This window comes from Aulonocara sp. 'chitande type north' Nkhata Bay, linkage group LG10 (assembly GCF_057382095.1).
Source record: "Aulonocara sp. 'chitande type north' Nkhata Bay isolate Kocher_YH1m ecotype deep benthic linkage group LG10, A_spYH_male_GT1.1, whole genome shotgun sequence".
NCBI classification, from domain to species: Eukaryota; Metazoa; Chordata; class Actinopteri; order Cichliformes; family Cichlidae; genus Aulonocara; species Aulonocara sp. 'chitande type north' Nkhata Bay.
The window spans coordinates 16,707,665-16,729,863 of NC_141353.1; the positions used below are offsets into that span (position 1 = coordinate 16,707,665).

The 22,199-nt window shown below is 39.6% G+C and overlaps 1 protein-coding gene across 3 annotated transcripts; it reads right to left on the bottom strand.

Moving 5' to 3' along the window:
* Positions 1–52: 52 nt before the first annotated feature.
* On the bottom strand, positions 53–22,093 carry cfap54 (cilia and flagella associated 54). 3 transcript variants are annotated; one of them, XM_086308670.1, is made up of 57 exons: positions 21,842–22,092; positions 21,011–21,116; positions 20,562–20,711; positions 20,144–20,309; positions 19,914–19,972; positions 19,168–19,311; positions 18,741–18,854; positions 18,418–18,519; positions 17,888–18,080; positions 17,698–17,790; positions 17,486–17,598; positions 17,208–17,322; positions 16,535–16,620; positions 16,302–16,403; positions 16,015–16,162; positions 15,771–15,826; positions 15,502–15,630; positions 15,115–15,355; positions 14,753–14,886; positions 14,436–14,633; positions 14,226–14,318; positions 13,941–14,129; positions 13,735–13,853; positions 13,486–13,633; positions 13,233–13,388; positions 13,015–13,137; positions 12,444–12,566; positions 12,228–12,348; positions 11,364–11,453; positions 11,146–11,272; positions 10,921–11,023; positions 10,617–10,705; positions 10,327–10,524; positions 9,906–10,081; positions 9,669–9,817; positions 9,208–9,417; positions 8,858–9,057; positions 8,297–8,432; positions 7,528–7,657; positions 7,204–7,314; positions 6,904–7,113; positions 6,630–6,717; positions 6,266–6,436; positions 6,090–6,156; positions 5,414–5,599; positions 5,242–5,328; positions 5,035–5,154; positions 4,399–4,446; positions 3,950–4,091; positions 3,426–3,586; positions 2,932–3,086; positions 2,778–2,847; positions 2,446–2,605; positions 2,066–2,223; positions 1,280–1,426; positions 1,035–1,155; positions 53–425 (listed from the first exon to the last, which is right to left on the bottom strand). In XM_086308670.1, the coding sequence occupies exons 1-57, from the start codon at positions 21,985–21,987 to the stop codon at positions 367–369; spliced, it is 7,536 nt and encodes a 2,511-aa protein (XP_086164796.1). In that variant the 5' UTR covers positions 21,988–22,092; the 3' UTR covers positions 53–366. The 3 variants fall into 3 exon arrangements, with proteins under 3 accessions (XP_086164796.1, XP_086164795.1, XP_086164797.1); XM_086308669.1 differs by having other exon boundaries at positions 7,204–7,365; XM_086308671.1 differs by lacking the exons at positions 53–425; positions 1,035–1,155 and having other exon boundaries at positions 1,286–1,458; positions 7,204–7,365; positions 21,842–22,093.
* Positions 22,094–22,199: the final 106 nt, after the last annotated feature.

Here is a 22,199-nt window from a genome sequence, read left to right on the forward strand (position 1 = left end):
CGTTTCATTTGCTTTGTAGAACTTTCAGTACCTTAGATTAAAAGGCGCTAAATTAATGCATACCATTTCATTTTATTCTAGACCTTAACTAAAAGTGACTTAAAATATCCAGAAATGCGAAACTATACAGTATTTTGGCTCTTATGTACTAAGTTGATAAAATAATGTGTTGCTACACAAACTTGTCCACAAGACTCTTGGTCTCCAGGAAAATAAAAGCCTTCAGCATCCATCTCTATCGTTAAATATGCACAAAAGATGCATTTAAGTAATTTAGGACTGGAGATGGTTGGATTGCTTGGAGATGAAATTGCTCGAGTCGCTCTCATTCTGGATAGAGTGGTGCAAAGTCTGCCTTGAAGTGGACTATGATGACTGGCTTGCAGAAACCTGTGTCTCCATTTTACTTTGACCCAGGATGTTGCCTGCAGAAAGCGATGCAGAAGATAGAATAATGACATTTCTAGACATTTATTCACAGAAAAATTACCCAAAATGTAGTAATTTAAACTTTTAATATTACTATTAGTTGGTAGTGATACTAACTAAATATTAGTAGTGATCTTCCTAACCTTCTAATGACAGCAAATTAAATATCTTAGTAATAGTAATTTAAAAAGATCACCTGGGGCTTCCAGTAAAGCCATTAAACAACGGAATATGTTTGTAAAATACTCAAAGTCTGAATAATAAATCCCTGATTTAAAAAACAGTGACCAGATCAATTAATGGTGAAGATTTTGGAAACAGAACATCATCTATGTCCTCAGTGAGTATAGTGTAAAATCCTAGGTGGGGGTTCACGATCCACACCTTCTGCATGAAATCCATTTTCAGAGATATTGAATTTTAAATTTCAAACTATGAACTTTTTATTTTTATTTTTTTGTTTGTTGCAGCATAGCTCTAAATACCAGGGCTGCCGTCTGCCTATCAGTCGCCTGGTCTGTAAATATATACTTTTAAAACTCATGACATTCATAAGACCAAGTTGTACTTTGTGGTGCATGATAAACAGAATGTTCCTCATTTACCAATTTGCAAACTGGTCTGGTTTAGTATGTTGAAGTATGGGAGGTAGATGTTTCTTGGTCCGGGAGGAAAGAGACGCATTTTTCCATCAACTAATTCCACACTTTCACCAAAATCACACAGCTGAAAGAAGAGGGGGAAAAAGATCAATGTTAATGTTATGATGTTATGCTTGTCTGCTTTCAGAATATACAGCGATAATATGATGTACACATATGTGTGTGTTAGTGTTTGTGTCTTCACTTGCCTGCTTTTTCAGCAGTTTCTGCATCAGCTGTAGAGGTGTGATACTCTGTGCCCCTCTTAAGTCACTGAGCAGCAAAGTGGCCTGAGCCAGCGTAATGACAGACTTCTGTGGCAAGCGTGTCCGTCCTGATAGCAGGCTCACTGCTTTCTACACACAGGGACAAACGGCGAACGCCGAGACTGTGATTACTTTAATTCACTGCACGTTCAGTGTAGCCATGCTGATAATTATATCACAAATACAGGCTCAATCCATGACGTCAAAAATCACACTTTCTAATGTGCACACTTCATTCGTTTTAATGAAGTCAAAAAAACAACAAGATTTTTGATCATGTGAGCCACCAACTCAAGAGTGTCCACGTTCTATTTCTAGTTTGAGAACAAAAGAGTGACTGCATTTACCTAAATCTAATCTCATTTAGCTTTTTTTCTTAGCTTTTTTATATTTACCTGCATTTATAAACAGTGACTAACAGCCACTGTCTCAGCAGACCAGAGAATGGGGTCTCTAACTGACCTCTGTCCCATTCTGCTGAACACAAGAATCTCTGGAACGTCTTGAGGGAGTTCTTCAAACTTGGATCACGTATAGACTGATCCGAATTATTCAAAGATCATGTATAAATCTAGGTTAAATCAAGGACTGCATGGCCTTGGAATTCAACCCATCAGACATGTACACCGCATGCTCTGGTCTCCTGCTCTGTTAATGCTTTTTTCAACACGTTAATTTTGTTGCAAAAAAGAATGAAAAAAATGTGTTTGTCTTTGTGTGCAATGGTACCTGCAGCATTGTCATGCTGTTGTCAGTCTTGCCTCTCCGGGCTTCCAGTCTGGCACCTTCGACCAACAGCAGGGCTTGAATGTCAAGGTCTCCCCACAGTGCACACTCATCAAGACCCTCCTGTAACACCCGGGCTGCTTCCTCATTAATGTTCTTACCTTGAAAAGATGGTGCCACATACATCGTAAATTAACAAAAAGTATAATAATAATAAAAATATTAGGAATATTAATAATTATAATAAAATTATAATGTGAAAAATGAGAAAGAGAAAGAGTTTGTGATCTTTTTTTAGTGACTGTAATAGTAATAATGTTTGTAGTAAGTTGTGGTACAATCCACCACTTTGAAAAAAAAAGACAGCAAACACATGACCAGACCTGGTAAAAGCTCAATGGTGCGAGGGTTGTGGGCAACCAAGCTGTTGACCAGAGCCAAGCGGCAATGTAACCACAGATGAACTCCAATCCTCTCACTGGCCTCAACTACTCCGGGACAGTCTCCATTCTGGGCATCTGACTCACCAAAATCTTTATCATCCTTAAGAAAGATCATGTATACAACAAATCATTTCTGCTGTCTTATTATGATTACTTAAAGAATTAAAATTCAATTCTGGTTGTAATGTAACAGTTGCTGTAACCAAGCATTCAAGGATCAACCTACTCGATTCTGTTAATGCTTTATATAAATATTTTGCCCAATCACTTACAGCCCAGGATCCTCTCACAGTCACAGGTGATGTTTGGAGCAGCTTCAAAGATGAAACTGCCGTGTCAAAGCTGAAGGGGGGGGGGGACATAAAAATGGTTAGGATAGGTAAGATATACACATGTACACAGTAGACATGCATAAAGTCATCGTACCAAAGTGCCGTATGTCCTTGTTGCATGTAGAGGTTGCCCTTTAGAAGATTGGATTCTATCGTCAGTTCCAGGGTTTCCATTTTGCACAAGGAATGAGATTCAAGCTGCTCTGAAATGGTGTTTAACCACGAGGAGGCACGTTCCAGCAAAAGGAACTGTAACAGAAGAGATGACAAATGGCAGAGAATTGACTTCATATTTCTTAAGGGTGTGCCTCACCTCATCCTACCCTGTACTTGTGAATGGATAATTATTTTACTAAGCCTGACATAATTCGGTCATATTGTTTTCATACATTTCAGTGAGGTTTTAGAAAGTCTTATCAAAAAGTCCGCGTAAATGTTACCTAAAGGACTACAAAAGCAGGAGAGGAATTCAGGAAAAAATATGTGGAATTATTGTGTGTTTTGGCATCGTTCACATTCTGCAGATCAACCTTGAGTCCTTTATTTACTGTGTGAAATACAGAAAACTTAAATTCCCAAGAGTCTTACCTTTATCCTTTCTGGGGTTAGATTCTTAGCATCAAGATTGAGAACTTTCTGCTCTCCTGTCTTTGGACAGCAGTCATCAGTGTCTGGACTGTCCTGCTCATCATCTTTTGGGTCCACCGAACAACTTGTTACGCTGATACAAACTTCTCCCTCCACAGAATCTGCAAAACATCCACACTTTTGAAATTTCACAATTGTAAAGCATCAAAACTGCCTCATCCTCAGCTTGTTCTATCACTGAAGTTGCTTTTAAAGAGAACTTGAACATTTAGGGCACAAATACAGAACAGTATATTTTAATGTGAGTGTATGCAAATTTATTACTCCCATAAAAAATGGACAAATCATCTTTTTAGATTGCAATTTTTTTGCTAACAGTCAGCACTATGTATACAATAATGTAATTTTTTCATGTGAACGCATATATTAAATGTGAGTTTAGAGTCAATTTTACCTCTAATCTTCTTGTTTAAATCACCTCAAACAGAAACAAAACAAAAGAAAGAATTATTCTTATTACAGACCTGGCACAGGATAGCCTGCGATAGCATTAGTAAGTGCCAGAACTAGTTGAACACGAGCAAGGTTAAATCTGAGGCACAGTGCTGGTCCATACAGGGTGCAGACTTCTGGAGTAAAGTCACAGTTCACAAGTTCCTCCAAAGCCTTAACACAAGCACCGCAAACACACAGATTACATTCATAAGAATCCAATGAAGTAGATCACTTTAGAGAGCATCTATTTAAAAGAAGTTGTATGCAGCTAAAAGAGCAGCACAAAGACAAAAAAGAGGTTAGTACAGTACTTGTGTATATATGTTTGTGACTTCATGTGCATATATCTGGTTAACTTGTATTTTCAAATTTGCCTGGAAGGCCAAAATGACAGGAATGGGCAAGGGGGTTGACCCAATTCAGTATGACTAAGAGACTTAAACTCTGAAGTGTGACTTTACAGTAATGTGGAGAATACCTCTGCATTGTCCAGAAGAGACTCGTTGCTACAGAATGTCTTTGTAGGCTGCACAAAAGAAAGCAAAAACATATGTGAAATTATGACATATATCCATCAGTTCTCTTATCAGGGTTGTGGGGAGAGCATGCAAACTCTACACAGAAAGGCTGCGACCTGGTGGTGGAGTCAAACTCAGGACATTTTTGCTGTGAGGCAACAGTGCTAATCACTGTGCTATGAGAAAAACAGCATGTTGCAGTGTTTCAAATCAGTTTTTTACCACGTGATAACCAGAAGTTTGCAGTGCTCACAAGACAGACCAGCTCACAGTTTAAAACAGATATGACGGGCTTCCTGAGAGGGTACTGCACATGACATTTCAAGGAGAAGGCCAAAACTGCACAAGGCCAGAAGTGTAACTGAAATAATCTCAACAACAGTGAAATATTCCATATACACAAAAAAAACAATGTAATCATTACTATTACTATATTAAGAATTCCATATGGATGATTCCATAAGTTCAATGCATTAACAAAACCTTTCCCAGTACCAGGACAACAAAGGACACGAGTGTACTGAAAATGAAAAAAATGAAAATGTGGAAAGACACTGAAAATTCTCTTTCAGCTTCTAAAAACAAAATGCTCTTACTTGGACACAGGCACTGGCAATGTATTGTCCATGAGGCAGAAGGACACCTGTTCCACGTGTGAGCTGAACTGCGTCCTTCACAGCTTCAGCGAACAGACACAGTTCAGTAAGGGCACGTATCTGCAGAAAACACGCAGGCAGATTAGAAAATCCATCATGAAAGCAAAACACTTGAATACAAACACAGGAGAAACAACAAATTCTGACCTTCAATATTTTGCCTTTGACAGTGTGCTGTACGTCTCTGCACACAGTCCCAACAAAATGTAGATAGAGGGCTAGTGTAGGAAGCAGCTGAAATTACAAACACAACTTAACACAAAGCCAGTTATTTATCATAAGCACTGATGAATAGCGGGCAGTGTTTTTGTATGTGTACCATGATGCAGTAGCCAGTGGTTAAAAGCCAGTGGCAAATGAAGTTCAGGCTTGACACAGTTGTGCCGAGGTGAAGCCTGTGGGGTTCGGAGAAAAGGTCAACTCCAGGGAGCAACTCATCTCCGATGCTGTAGGAGGCGTACTGGAGGTCTGCCTGGGGTTGAGCCATGGAGCAACACAGCAAACTCTAAAGAAGGAAGCAAAAATGTGTAATAGACACTCCAGTCCACTGTGTCCACTTCATGCTTTGCCTCTCCAAAGCATGAAGTGGACACATGTGCAGAAGTTGCAGTAAGTTGTAATAACAGCAGAGGGAGATATTTTATTTCAAGACAACATTAAAACAATCAGGGGAAATCATTTACATAGACATTATTAACATATTTACATGTAAATACATATTAGGCACCTAGCTTAAATCGTTTCTGGCGATTAAAGGCTCTAGAATGCACTTTATACAATTTTTGCTCACTACTGATGTCTTGGCCTAAATGTATTATCTCCCCCTGTTGGTAATGCAGCTTATGCATGCGTGTCCATTTCACCCTTTGGAGAGACAAAGAGAACTGGGTGTCTATTACATGCTTTGCCCTTGGCATGTAGGAATGAATGCATACGCATGCATACCTACACATTAAAACACGCAACAGTATATCTGCTCAAACCATGTGTTTTACCTTAAACAGGTAAGCAGACAGGAGACAGTACTTTGTCCGCTGGTTGATATCAGAAGTTAAGATAAACCTGCAGAACCAAAAAACATGCAGCAGGAGTTGGCAAAACCTAAAGGTGTATGCTTGGAAAACCCATGAAAAAACACATCAAGTCAATGACAAACCTCAGTGAAACCTACTGTGCTATCTTAGCGGTGACCACAGCCGCCTGCAGACATCCCCACATTCCAGCCTGCCTTAGAATTTCTTGCAGGGAGCCATTCCCAAGCGACGCGCCATCCCATTTCTCCAAAACACCTGAGCTCTTCAAGGCACAATCTACGGCTTTACTCCAGCATGAGTGAGCAGCTCTGGAAATAAAAAACACCAGGAATAAAATTCTTACCATAATAAATCATAAATTATGCCAATCTGAGTTTTGCTTTTGATAAAAGGTTGAAAATGCATTTAAATACAAGTAAATGCATTTAAATACAAGTAAATGCATTTAAATACAAGGCTGAAGACTTGTTCCAACACACTCGTGTACAACAGTTTGCTAACCGTGTGTTTCCACTGTAGAACTGCAGGTTTCCCAGTTCATGCAGAGCCAGAACTCTGAGGGAGTCACGGCTGTTAGCCTTCAGGTATTCTGAGGAAAAGGTGAATGATAATTATAAGGACAGTAAACCATCTGACCCACTGAAATATGTGCTCATATGTCTTCATCCTATATTGCTGTAAGGTCACTTAGTCTGCATTTGTTGATATTTGCCTTATTTATGTAAAATGTGCAATAAAAGTCTCGACAGTTTCTAAACATTTTTTGTTCTCGTACTTATAGAAGTGGAGTATGCAGAAATGATAGTCTGCAAGTGGTCACGGCTGATAGGCAAGCCATAGATAGCATCTGGAGTACTGTAGTCCTCCTCTGTCAGGTCACATGGTTGGATGTTTGGAGTGGGCATAACAACGGGACTGAAATTCACAAAGCTCGCTGAATGGCTGAGACCTCGGCTCCGACAATGCTGCGTCGGTATCATAAAACCTCACGAGGGACACAAGCAGTGCAAAAAGTATTAATTTAAAATACTGTGTGCGACATGTGTATGTGTTATTCAAACAGTGAAGAACTTACAGGGTTGTGTGTTTGCCAGAAGCAGCACAAGCAGTGAGCGACTGTGCTGGAACATCTGAAGACAATATGTTTTTTTCTCAAGAGCTTGATGATAACAGCTCAGCGTGTCCTCTACATCCAGTGGGACACAAACAAGGGACATGGAGTGCTGTATCTCTGCACCTTAAATATACAGCATGTACATGAAAATATGACACCTGCGCTGCTGCAATTGATAAGTTATTGTCTAACATTTAGTTCTTACTCTGGTATTTAGTCATTACTATTTACTGTACACAAACCAGTGTTAACATTATTTTAGATGAGCTGTTTGGCTGTGTAAACCTGTAAGATCAACCGCTTCTCGAGGAATCGAGTTTGTCAGTGCTGCTTTTTTGTGAAGGTGCCGTTTCTGTGCGGCGTGATGGATCCGACCACTGAGAAGCTGGCAGCCTGCATAACTTTTATTGGTCACCTGAAAAGCATAGTATACACTCATTTACTGCACAATACAGACAATGCAAGATTGTAGACACAAGAGATTAATTAAGGACTGCAACTAGAACAAACATAGATTCCGTGGTGCTGTGAGTTATGAGATATTTAACTGAAATAATTTAAGTTTTTCAAATATTCCACAATATTTCTGTATAAAACCATTTGTACTGCCTTAGTTTTACTTCTTACACTTTGATTTTAACCAACACATGATGACCGGTACTATAGCCCCTTTCTACTCAAAGAGCGTCCCACTAAAATCTCATTCACACACATTCATAAGGTGCTTTTAGCTATACCTAAGCATTTATTTCTAATATTCACACACACTCACACTCTGATAAATGCATCAGGGGCAACTTTGGTTTCTCCAAGAATACCTTGACACATGGACAGGAGGAGTCTGAGGTTGATTTAAAGGTGGTATCTCAGGTGGTAGCTAAGTGAGCCACAGTTACAATAAATGGGAGTGTAAATGGTAAATAGACCAGCACTTTTCTACTTTATCTGAGAACTCAAAGCGCTTTACACGACTTGCCTCATTCACCCATGCACACGAGCACTTTTTTTTTTGCTATGCTTTGTGTGTGCGTTTCTGTGTATGGGTCTGTGCTACCTCTTTTCCAGTGGCCTTCTGTGTGTTGACATGGTGTGGCTGTGGGACTGAAGGGCCTCCAAAAGAGTTTATTCTTTCAAGTAACATCCTCTGGGCGTGGACAAGCAGAGGAGTTACGATAACAGTATACCGATCCCTAGTATCATTACATAGATGGAAACAAACACACAAAACATTGTCAGGAACATAGATTGTGAGGAACTAAATGTCTTGGTCATTAACAAGTGAAAAAACACAGTATTCATCAAGTTTCTCTATATTACATGATTTTGAGTTTTCCTGGTTTCTTATGGTGAATTTATGTTTCATGCAAAGTACAACAACCCCACTCAAATCTCCTGCGATGCCAAGATCTCAAAGAGCATTTGATTTACTTCTCCCTAACAAATGTTTCTATTTGTAATAAGTCTTATAGAAGACCTGAGAGGAGGACATGCAGAGGGTTGATGTGATAGATTAGGATCCATGGGATAGGTTTAGATGGAGGCAGATAATCCACTGTTGCAGCCACTAACAGAAGCAGCCAAAAGAAGAAGAAGATTTGTAGTACGTCTTATTCACCGTGTGTATGAGTTGAAAAGTAAAGCAAAGTGGGCCAGGCTTTCCCACTTGCCACTGTCATGGAGCCGCTCAAGAGTGTGCAACACCAACGTGCGGACCCAACGCAGATCCACCTGGGTGCTGTCATCAAGTGGGACTGAGAAGTGGAGACTGGACTCTAGCTCATCTTCAGTCAAGTCACTGCCATACAAACTCCAGAGCTAGCAGGGGCAGAAATGCAGATGAAAATGTAAAAGTACACATAGTGACATGTAAGCTGTGGTTTTGTCTTTATACTTTCCTAGGAATAAAACTATGTGCAAGTTTTTAGAAAGCAGCTATTAGTACAAATAGCAATATGTGAAGCTCACCCCTAGTTTTTGCAGCATGTCCATGATAAAGTCAGTGGCCAGCACCAGCAGTGGGGTGAGAATACTGTGCAGCTGTTCTGCTGTAATCGTACATGGAGTTTCAAGCTGAGCAGCTCTCTGTACAAGGACAGTGATTCTGCAGCTTTGGTCCCACAGTGTCTGACACACACACTGCAGAGTGGTCCAGTGGTTGCCACGATGAGCCAACACCTGGAAAATAATGAACAGTATTAGATATGAGTACATCAGAGGGACAGCTCAGGTTGGACTGTAAGTTGTGCAGAGGAGGGGGAGTGGATATACTGGACAAAGGCTGTTGAAGAAGGAGGAAAAGAGGAAGACCACAGAGAATATTCACGTATGTAGTGAAGGAGGACATGCAGAGGGTTGGAGTTGGATGTAGATGTAAAGTCACTGTAAAGTCATATATAAGTTTACATCCACATATGTATCAATGGTACCATCGCTCTCCGGAGATGCACAGCAACTTTGTTAATTGACTCCAGCAGTGTGGCACCAGTGCACCTCTGTGCCTCCATCTGCTGTTCCACAGAATGAGGAGAGCCCTCTCCCTCCTTACATCTGTCCTCTGCGACAGAGCCATCAACTGCTACAACAGATTAAGACAAATGTTGACAGACAGACCAGATGCTAGCTTTTCTCTTCACTTTATTTTCCGTGTGCCTTTTTCTTCTTACCATCCTTTCTTCCTCTATCTTTGTGAGCTGTCATCACATAGTCCATGTGATCAGATGAGTCTTCATGTAAAACAGCTTCATTTGAAGACTCCAACTCATGTTGCTGCGAGTTGTTCCTCCATACCAGGACACCAGAGTAAGCCAGAGAAAAACACAAAGGGTGAAACTGGCTGTATCTGTTAAAAGAACAAACAGTGCAGGACATTTTATAATTAGTCAACCATGTGAAGTACTACAGTATCTCAGCTCAGATAATACACATAAAAGTAAATACATTGCCACCCAAAAACAAGGCAAAGCTGCTTAGCATCAATCAGAAAAATGTTGTTTCTTAGTGTTTGTATTCAGTGTGAGTCTTTTATTACAAAGAGAAAAAAAATGAAAAAGTAAAGAATAATATCTGGCATCTCTGTGTGTGAACCTCTGCTCCAGGTCTCCTCTGTGTTGTTGGGGCAGACGCTGGTAAAACACTGCTAAATGGGCCTGAGCCATGTAGTAGTTCAGGTGTGATCTCCACACCCTCTCCACAGCGCAAGTGTGCCTCAGCTGTAGCCTCTTCTTTTGGCGCTGCATCACAGATGAAATCATAGCAAGCAAGTTCTCCATAGCCAGCACTTCCCTACAAACATGAACACACTTATTATATATGGACTTACAGAAATGATCAAGAAACCTCCTGAAAACAGAAAAACAAAAACACAGATACTCTACCTGTGAGTCCTCATTTTCAAAAGCATATTCTGTGCCAGTTTATGCTTTGCTTGCTTTCTTGTATCATCATGTGAAGAAGCGTTCTTGTGCTGTTTAAAGGGCAGCACATGTTATTGTTTTTAGTTGATATTGCAGCAACAAAGTAAAAACAAAGTTTTCTCTCAAGTCGCAGCATAATTTTGGCACTAAAACTGAGCCTGGTGAGCCAAAGATTCAGAGATGTAATGTACATTTTTGTCAGTGTAACTCAGATATTTCCTGCCCTTATTAACTACATGCATGTGTGCACATGTTGTATCATCACCTGGGAGGTTTCGTTTCCTTTTGCATTCTGGTTTCCACTTCTTTTTCTAATCTGACCGTGCCCCTCCAAACATTTAGTGGACAGTACCATCACCTCGTCACGGCTGCCAAAGAGAAAACTATTCACGAACTTTACTTAATGAAACTGACATTCATATCTTTCTGATATCTTTAGGTGTCTTTAGCTTTTAAAAATATATTGAAGAGCTTTATATTAAAAGCACACCTGGAAAGAAACTGAAACATGCTCTGCCCCCATTCCAACACAAGGTCTATGTGGCCTTCTTTCATGGTTCTTTGGAGTAGCAGTGCAGCAAACTCAGTAAAATACACCTTGCGTCGGAGTTTCATTACTATCAAGGACACACACACACGAACAAACCTACGAATTAGCAATACTAATAATTACGTCATAAAAAAAATATGAAAGACTATACAGCTTACCGTGCATGTAGGCATCCTTTAATGTGCCACTGGAGATCAGCTCGTACAATAAGTTTGGATCTTCTGAGACGGTTAGTGTCTGAGAAGTCTCTGGAAAAATATATGAAAAAATACATAGAAATCAGTCCAAAAATTACAGGATTTATAACAAAAATGCAAACTTTCTTCTATAAGCATTACTGTGCAAAAATCTTGTGCCATCCCTCATTTCTTCCTGATTTGTTTCAAAGAGTCAACCTTGTAATTTTTTAAGTGTTGTTGAACAACACCCGAGGCTTTCTGAAGGGTTTTGGACATTGGCTATTTTGTCACTCATTTTCAGTCTAGTGCTTGTACATGACCATTTTCAGAAAATGCTTTTATTAAGCCACATACGACTTGGCAAATAATTTTAAATTGTATCTTTTCCAGATGCTTATCATCTGGAAAGCATCATTTTTCAGGATAGCAACGATCCCAAACACATCGTCAATGCAGTAAGGGCTGAATAGAAAAACACAATATCACTAATGGATTGGCTTTTCCTCAACATTACTGAATCAGTGTAGGGTCATGTTGACAGGGAACAGAACAAAAGGCAGATAACATCCAGAGAAGAGCTTTGAATGTCCTTCAAGAAGCTCGGAGAACGATTCCTGAATTCCTGACTACTTACAAATCACAAGAAAGCCTCCCCAAGAGAGTTTAGGCTGTGTTGAAGAATAAAGATGTTCATTATTTACTATATTTCAGTGTATGTTTCCACATTTCACTAAATTACTGCACCAATTTCCCATTTACGTACCAAAATACAAAGAAATAAGGAATGGTTTGAGACTTTTGCACACCACTAACAGGACCAGTGTGAGTACATGTGTTTATTACCAGGCTCTGGGGTGTGTGTTCCTTTTGAAACTGTTATTTTCTTGTTCTTTCTTTCCAGTGCCTTCAGCTGACGACTTATTTTCATCTCACTCTTGACTGTGGCTTGATCTGCCGTTTTACGCTATACACATGGAAATGCACAAAAATGCTAGAAGTCGTACTTTACTTAAGTATATACATAATATATCACAACAGCATCCAGAAAACAGCTCTTACACCCTCAGATTGATTGGTGAGTCTCCTAATCTGCAGCTGGGCATGATAGACATCCTGAAGTAGCCTGCAGCCACAGTCCATCAGTGCTTTGGCCATCTCGTGTTTCCTGAGCACACGCAACGTCTGTCAGGAAGAACAGAAGAGTTCCCAGTTAGTTTGCACAAAGTTTTGATTTTATTCTTATTTTAAATTCCATGTGAGTCACTGTAAATGTAAGTAAAAGTCAACACAAAATAATAAATACACAAATGGATTGGCATTGTAGCATGGTCTCAAACTATACAAAAAGATTTTATGTAGTGGTAAATCCAACGGAGCGCTGTCAACCAATATGCAGTGCAAATATATACATGCAAACAATGAGTGCAAGAAGTAATCAAAACTTTTATGTATAACACTTTAAAACTTGTGCATACAATTAGAAAAGGTTATCTATTTGTACGCACATTAACATGAACACTATGTGCACGCACGCACGCACACACACAAACACACACACACACACACGCACACACACACACACACACACACACACACACACACACACACACACACACACACACACACACACCTTTGCCAGGTAGTAGGTGATGCAGGCTATCATGTGGATAAAAGATTCTGAGGTGTTTCCAGTCCATTTTTGTTTTAGAAGACCTGAATTCTCCTCCAAAACCATCAAGCATTTTTTTAGTACCTAAACACCAGAACACAAACAGAGGTATGATTATTCATTTATAGTTCTTACTATGTTATACTGTTGATACTTTTATGGACGTGGTGGTTGCATACTTGCACCACAGAGTCACAAGTAATCTGATGGAACATTATAGGTGCCAGGAGCCCGTAGCAGCTAACTGCAGCCTGCAAAGCAGCAGCCGCATCATTCAAACACATCGCCAAGTCCATGGCCACCAGCATTCGCTCGCATTCTTCCAGTCTGGCTTCCTGGGTACAAACAGGAAGAGCATTCCATTTAGAAAATGCAAAATAAGTGTATAAGTTAGTGTCACTGCACAGTGCTCAACAAGACTCAGGTATTTACTTTTTCCCAGATAAATGGTCCATTGTCACTGAATGAGTCCCAATAGAGTGATCCCTGCTGAATGTTGATCTCTGTCTCTATGAAGATGGACGTGAGAAACAGCTGACACAAGTGAAGAGAGGAGTACTGCAGGATTTCTTTGCGTAGTCTTTAGCATGATAAATGAAGACAGAGTAGGAGGTAAGTAAATACAAAACAAAAAAGAAAATTCCTTGACAGGTACTGTGTGGTGTGTGTTTCCCTCCTCACCCTGTGGTGGCTAGTCTACCCTCTGTGCTGTTGGACTCACTGTCAGGGTAGGTGCAGTGGCTCCAAAGTTCTCTGCAGGCTCTTTTTGCTATAGCATACTGCTCTGTCTGAAAAGCCACCTGAGGAAAAAGTCAACAAGGCTAAAAACATAGCCCAAACCTTTCTCTGTCTACTTGGTACAGGTGTAGAGTAGCTTGAAATTGTACCTTAGCCAAATGAGCCCAAGCAGAGAGCAGTGGTACAGGCATGGATGCCAACAGTGGTAATGTTGTCCCCCCTATAGTGCTGCCCAGTAGCTCTCCCTGACTGTTGTATGCTGCAACAGCAAACACATACTTCTGATTGGGCTCCAGACCCTCCACCCTCAGCACACACTCACCAGATACAGCAGGTACCTTGAAACAAAATCATATACACAGAGGTAAGTGATAATGACAAAAATGAGTTTCACTACACTTGATATTCTTCTTCTGTGAAGAAATAAACTGCACCATATTTCCAGTTCCTGGCAGGCTGCAGTCTCCAAGCCGGACTTTCCGGTTTATGCCCTCAGCTACCCGACTGCAAAGCTGGTACCAGCACACCTCAAAGGAAACAAAAGAGGAAAGATTTCAAAAAGTGTTGAACATGTGTGGATTATTTGCTCACTGTTAGGTTATTAAGATTAGTAAAATGATGGCCTAATTAAATGTAAATCTCACTTGTCCCTCTAAGTTATGAGGTGCTGGGGCAAAGGTCATGGAGTGGTTGTTGCGTGAGAGTAGGACAGGAGGAGGTGGAGGGCTCTGTCCGTCCTCCTTGATTACTTTGCCTTTATCTTCAGATGTAGTATTAGGAGTTGAGGACATGTACACTTTTCTCTCCTCCATACCTGCTTTCTCTATGAGGGTAGCAGCATCCTATCAACAGCGCACAGCAGTATAATTTTCACATGTCCTTAAAACTAATATTAAACACCACTAAGTCAAAATGTGGCTATAATCAACCAAATGTCGTGAAAGTATTCTGCTTGTTTAACCTCCAGCAGACTTTTGGTTTCACTGATGTCACTTTGTTCCATGTTGTTGTACACCAGCAAAGCTTTCTGGATCAGGAACAGAGCTTTGGACACCTTGTTTTTTTTGATCCGGTCCAACAGTTCAGACTCTACAACTAAACAAAGACAGTTTACTCACAATTTATATTATATTCAGACATACAACTTGTCGGTAAGCATATGTATTTAATTCCCTCTAACTATGATTTACTGTTGCCAGATTTTAACTTCTGTTTATAAATGTGCAAGTGTGAAGTAGCAATATTTTGCCATTTCAGTCAGTGCAGAGCTTAAACTACTTGTCCAAAATCACTGGTGAGTAAAACCACCAGAACAACTCTGACCTGCATTTAGCTGCAGCAACTTGAGGGAAGCCCTGTGGAGGATAATGTCCAACTCTAGGTGGAGATCTTTGATCAGAAGATACGTGCATGTGGCTTCAGTTTGTCGACAGCCATTAAAGTCAGATTCTGTTTGAGTTTCCACCTCTCCTTTTTTCAGATTTACTTCATCGTCTTCATTTCTGTGTTTTGATGATTTTGGAGAGGTTGTGGAAAAAGCCGATGACTGGAGGGGACAAAATTTCTATCAGAAGAAGAACACATGCAATTTAAAAAAACAAAACGAAAAACTGCATGCCCATACAAGATTTAGTAAATAAACTCAGTAAATGTGAGAAAGAATATTTACCAACATGCTAGAAATGCGTGTGGGACAAGATGACTGTGTACCTGCATGAACGCAAAGTCAGTGAAAGCTGAGCAGTCCTGGGGGGCCAGCGTAGCCGCACCCTTTGCCAAAGCTTCGAGACCCCTCTTTACCACCTCACACACTTTCTGAAGCAGCTCTGTGCTTGAACTCTGCAAACACAAACACACATATAAAAAGTTCACTTCATACTTTCAGTAAACAAGAGACAGGACACTGCCCAATAGCACCATGCAGTATGATGTCATTTGTTCACATTTTGATGGTATGCCCAACCAGTCTATTTACATACCTCAAGAATAGAGAAAGAGTTTGGCTTTGCATCATCACAGTCTCTTTCGCAAACTGCTGGAGATAAGACATGAGAATAAAAATATTCTCAAAGCTTTGGTTTGTGTCTGTAGTGCATGTTCGTATGCGTATGCATACGTATGTGTTTGTGACGGTGCAAGATCAAATAGATACAGTACAAACAACAATAGCTTTAAATCTCCAGCAGACCGTAACAGAGCAAGTGGCAGAAAATAACCTCGCACCTGACGTTGAAGTTTCAAGAAAATATTCAGCTGCATTCTCAAGCAGCATGCCCAGTGTGTGGCTCATCTCTGCTATCATGATACAGTCAACAGCTGCCAGGTCACAGGTGAGGGCCACCTCATACAACACATAAAGACACCACAACCACTGCAAAAATAGATTTACAAACAGCAAAAAAGACAAATGAACAGAACAATGAAAATTCATGAATGTACTATGCAAAGTTTTATATTTAACAGCAATAAAGTCGGAAGCAGCCGCAGGAAATGTTTTTTTGAACACATACCTTGTCATGATTTTGCAGAGGATCTCTCTGTATCACCGCTTTCATCTTACCCCACAGGAACAACACAATATCCAAAATCAGGTCTGCATCTGGCTGCACCTCCTACACAGACACAAACACACACAGCTTAAATGCTTATAAATCTCCTCCTCTGAATTCTAACTTTAGCCTGAACCCTAATCCTTTATCCTCAACACAAACACCTGCAAACAGTACGTGGCATAGAAACTTACAGGAGCAGAATCACAGACGGACTTGTGAAGGGTTTCTACCAGATCCATCAGTTTATCACTCATAGAAAGTGAAGCCTTATGTTGGTCTGTGGAAACATAAAAGAACATGACCACTTTATATTGTGATTGCTGAGATTAGTTTGGAATAATCTGAGGAACCAAAGCTCACCACTGACCACCATACTAACAATTAATCAATGTTTAGTACATTATTTGACCTAAAAACATCACGAAAAAATAGATCCAGACATGTTTTGCAGTTGACATTTCTCATATGTACTCTATTTGATTTAGGTAAGTGGTGATCCCTGGACAGAAGTTACATAATACCTACTTGCTTTCAGTGAAATATCTAAACCTTTACCAGCTCTATTCTCACAATATTGATTGAACATTACTCAGACTTTGTGCTAGCATGCTGAATTTTTAGCTGATTTGAAAAATTAGATTCCAGATATACTAATCTGCTGGCTAATTTTGATAAAAACTGGATGTATTACATGCGGTAAAAATACTGATAAACTCTGTAGCAGCTTAAAAGCACAAAATTCAAGGACAGGGAGGCAGAAAGCTATTTAATGAATCCTTTATTAATAAGGTTTATTTTTCAAAATAAAAGTTTGGAGCCTGAAAAATTTAATAAGTCTGTATGTGGCAGATTTAATATTGCTACCTTTGCTTGTGATGTCTTCTTTAGGAGGGCTCCTCTGGGTAGACAGCAAAATGTTGAAACTGTGAAGCAAAGCAAGCTCCTGCTTTCCCCTCCTGAATGATTGGCCATCCAAACTCTGTGATTAGAGAAAGCCAAATTAAATAAAAACTTCCCTGATGATCATTCAAACAGTGGAAGCCCCAAACCGAATCATCAATCTTGAAATGCATGTGAAACCTGATGTATTCCACTTTTCTCATTAATATGAATTAAAGCATTTTTGCTTGTGTGCTACTTACAGTCAAAACCTGCAGCATCTCTGTGCTGAGTTCAGTAAATGCATCCTGCTGCTTGTACTGAAACAGCAGTTTGATGAACCTCACTGCAGACATGACGGGTATTTTGTTTTCTCCTAGCAACACAACACATCTCCTTATCTCATACTGACTTTTAAAGCAATGCACAAAACAAACACACATGCTCATTGTAATAAAGGACCAAAATGACTCACCTGAAATGGCTAAATCTATCAGAGTCGAATTCTGTGTCAGTACAAGAGGAGACAGGCACGGGTGGTCATCATACCTCTGCTCACCAGTGACACCTTGACAGACACGGCCATACATGTACATTACCCACTCAGAATCCCTCACCTTACTGAAATCACAAAATGTTTTTTATTGTGTACTTGTTTCACTAACCAGATAACAAACTAATTCCAGCAGACAGGAGTTCCAGGTAGACCTCTTGTAGCTCCGGATCTTCAGGCATTCTCATTTGAAGTGGCCGCGTGTTGCTGTCCCAGAGTGCTTCCAAAATGCCCAGGAACTGTGCTGCACTGCACTCAAACAAGCCTGTTAGCAGGCGCTCTGTTGGGGTACGAGGCCATGGCACCTACAGTACACACACATAGGCATGTGATTTTAGTTACAACACCGACTCACAACATTAGATTTCCTTAGAAGCAAACAGGTTGTAAAAAACAAACAGAACTAAAACAGAAATCTAGGGTTCAAACAATTAAACTATATGGCACGGGGTTATTTAATTATTATTATTATTATTATTAAAGAAATCCAACAAAGGCAATGCATAGAGTGATAGAAGATTTAAAGGTGATAACACAGTATACAGCGTTAAACAACTAACAAGAGCCCCTAAATTATACTGCATTTAAAAGTAAGAATTAACATTAAATATGATGATATGGCAGTAAAGCAGATCCCATTACATTAGGTATGTCCTTCAGGGTGCTTTTGATTTTGGTCTTGTACAGGGTTTTGGGTCTCTTTCGGGTCTCAAATGCTGCTCGCTTGAAAATCATGGCACCAAGCTGAAAAACAGAACGCTCTCAATCACCTTTCATATGTTAACCAAAGAAGAGCACATCAATACTGTAAAACACTGACAAGGTAAGTAAGCTTCTTCAGAAGTGACTATATTCAGTTGTGAGCATGTAAGTATGGAAATTGCTGTATCTAACACACTGAGAAACAACAGCATTTTATCACAGCAACATAGTGTGCTGATGTATCTCAAGGACAAGTTTCTTGCCTTGATGGAGGCATCTTTGTAAGCTCTCTGAGTCTCTCTGGTGGCAGGAACTTCACTGTGCTCCCCGGGTTTTGCTAATTCATTGATTTTTCCAAGGGCTCTCCGGGCAAATTCCTGAGAGCATTTGAGGACACACAAATCCAATTAACTTTTATTGCAACAATATGATGGTTGCATTTCAAAATAAACTATACAAACAAATGTAGTTAGCAAATATACTCATGGGTTAACCATACCAGCAAGACTTTCTTTTTGTACAGTCAAGTGTGAGGAATAATTTAGTGCCTTGTGCTGATTAACAGCAGGCAGGCTAAGGAAATTACATAAAGATCAACACCAAGTTACAATTAGCATTTATTACTGATTAGATCAGCCTGTGATGGATCAAATCGTGTATTTGTAGGTGTCTGACGCTGACGTATTTCACCTCCGCCTGCACCTCAGCATGGTTGTCATAGTAACACTGGCAGACGGCACAGTAGAGTGTGACGATCACTGGCAGATACTTAGCTGTCATCAGAGGGATGGACAACTCCAAACTGATGCTTGCCCACAGGAGGTACTCCAGTGCCTGAATAGGATGACAAACGGAGGCTGTGAGTATCACAAAGTATTAAAAAGACAACTACACAATTTTATTATACACTACATTCATTATATAACAATATTACACAGATTTAGTTGTGTGTTCTGCAATGTGCAGAGGCTCAATCAACTAAAACTGAAATATTGTCACTCACGATCAGTCCAAAGCCATATTCCAACATTCAGTTAGACATTCAGTCTCTGTCACACATGATTTTCTCACCATCCTTCATGTTTTTATTTTCCTTTAGGGCAGGGGTGTCAAACTCATTTCACATCGTGGGCCAGATACAGCCCACTTTGACTGAGTAAAAAAAACTTGGAACTTGTTTGCTTATCTACTGCTTACTTTGATGTACGGTAGTATGAATGGCAATAGATGAGGTCTTTATCATTAGGAAAAGTTGTAAAACTTACAAATCACAGTTAAAAACCCCAAATGTATGCCTTTCTTCACATTTTTTAAAGTAACCCAGTGGGCCAGATCGGAGACCTTGACAGGCTGATTTTGGCCTGTGAGCCTTATGTTTGACATCCCTGCTTTAGGAATGAGTAGCAGAAGTGAAAAGTGGCAGGAGTGAACAGTACCTGCGCGCTGCACTGCATAGTCATCAAATAACGGCAGACATTGTAAATGTGTAATGAACCTGGATGACAAGAGATAGAAATACATTACTACTTAATACAATAGTAGATAAACAGTTTATGAACAGTTCATTTTCATTTTTATCTTCAAATTTTGAGAGCTCAATTTGTTCTACCAAGATTACTCCTAGATAGAAATATCACACTGAATTATACAAGTTCTTCTAATATACCATTATATATCTGCCAGTAGAGGTGCTCGTGTTGCTGAAATGTCTGCATCATGGTCCTCATGAAGTTCAGCACACGCAGCAGTTTACAGAGCCCCTTTTGGCTGAGGAAACTGTGCTGTCTCTCCAGCTCAAATATACACAGGGCACAGCCCTGCATGGCACGTACCTGTACACACACAGACACAAACACAAACACACACATATAGAGGACAGACACACAGGCACAGACACATGGATACATACAGAATAATAGCAGATTTTTAACAAAAATGTCTCAAAATGTCAATGACCTCAGCCAATGTAGTAAACTTTCTTTGTAGCATAAAACAACAAAGCAAATCCTGGAAACAGTTATTACACAGCATTTTAAACAGAGATACACAGGACACACACAGTCACACAGTGATGTGTACCTTACCTTCATGGCAAAGGTATTTTGGTCTGTATCAAGCCCTTCGGGGAAGAAGCAGGCCATAAACTGATCCACATTTGTGATGTCAGTTATTTTCACTGAGCTGAACTGTGACAGGTGGAGACTGTAGCCCTGCCTTAGAGCCAGCTGGTACAGCTTGAAGAAGCAGAGGGAAGAAAAATAACACTGTGAATGTGTTAACATGTAATTAATGCGCAGAAGACAACATATCCAAAGGCTTCTTATAGTTTTACTGCAGCAAAACCAAGATTGCAAATACTGAGAACAAAACCAATGAGTCAAGTAGTAAAACAAAGAATTCACAGCAACCAAGACTGACAATAGTGACTGAAAAAACTGTGTAATTCACAGACTGAATTAATATTTAATCAAAGAAAAAGTCTGTGGTAACCAAATATTAGTAGGTATTCTAATTTGGGGGATTTGTCAAATACCTTTATTCCAAAGAGAAAATCTGCAATCTGCAACATGTGCTCCTGGTACAGTTTCAAAGGCAGTCGATGTTTGAACTTTTTCCATATCTCCACCAGAATTTTAATCCTTTGAAAATGAATTCAGAAAAGCATAGCTTTAAAATAAATAACATAAATAAGCAAACATCAACACCAAGAGATCTCTAACTGGTTCAAGATCTATGTAATATAAAATATGTTCAAATCTGTTTTTTGGGATACTGACAAACTGAACATTGTTATTTTCATTTTCTACATGATCTTTTTAAAAAGTTAAACAAGGACATTCAGTGGATGCATGATAGGAAAAAGCCTTTAATTATGCTGTGATGTACGCTGACGACTCGGTTGTTCTGGGTTTTTTTTAAAAAAAATGATGCTGGCTAGCAGCAACTGTCAGCGTCTCCTAAAAAGTATAGCTTGCAGTATGATATTGAAGTTATTATTAAAGGCCACTGCAATCCTGCTTTATACAGCAGATACATGCAGTTATAGCAAAGCAAAAAATGTAAATGGTGCACTCAAGACTTTTCTTAAGTACAAGCCAAGTGTTTGAGACTAGTAACTGGACCTTATCAAACATTTCCATATATTATGGTCAAATCATAAACACCATAATAATTATAAGCTACACAGTGTATCATTTATTATTAGCTAAATACATTTTAGTGGAACAATGACGGTAATAAAAACTGCACGCAACTAGCTATAAAAATTTATTTAAATAAGCCTGATTTAATAAGCTAAAGTTTCCTATAATCAGTCAATATGAGCTTTATAAGCTAGCGCTGACTTGGCTTTTTAGCATCTCACCCTTTAGCATAAGTGCTGTTGTCCTGGTTGTTCGACGAAGCCACTTGTTTCATCAGCGTTATAAACGAGTTAATCTCTCGCTTAAAAGCTGAAAGTACTGGGTTTCTTTGATCAAGTTCCCCATAATACGACGCTGGTAAATCCATTTCTGCGTCCACAAAAACGATTCTGACCGGCTAGCACATTTATGTTGGTTATTTCCAACTACACCAACAAAACTGCTCCAGTCTAAGAGACCGGGACAAGACACATCACCATGGTAACAAGCGACGCTAATAGGGCCGACTTTGTGGATACCGTATTTCCTGTCTTTTTCTTTGTTTCTTTTCTATTCTTTTGTTGGGTTTAAGAATGAAAA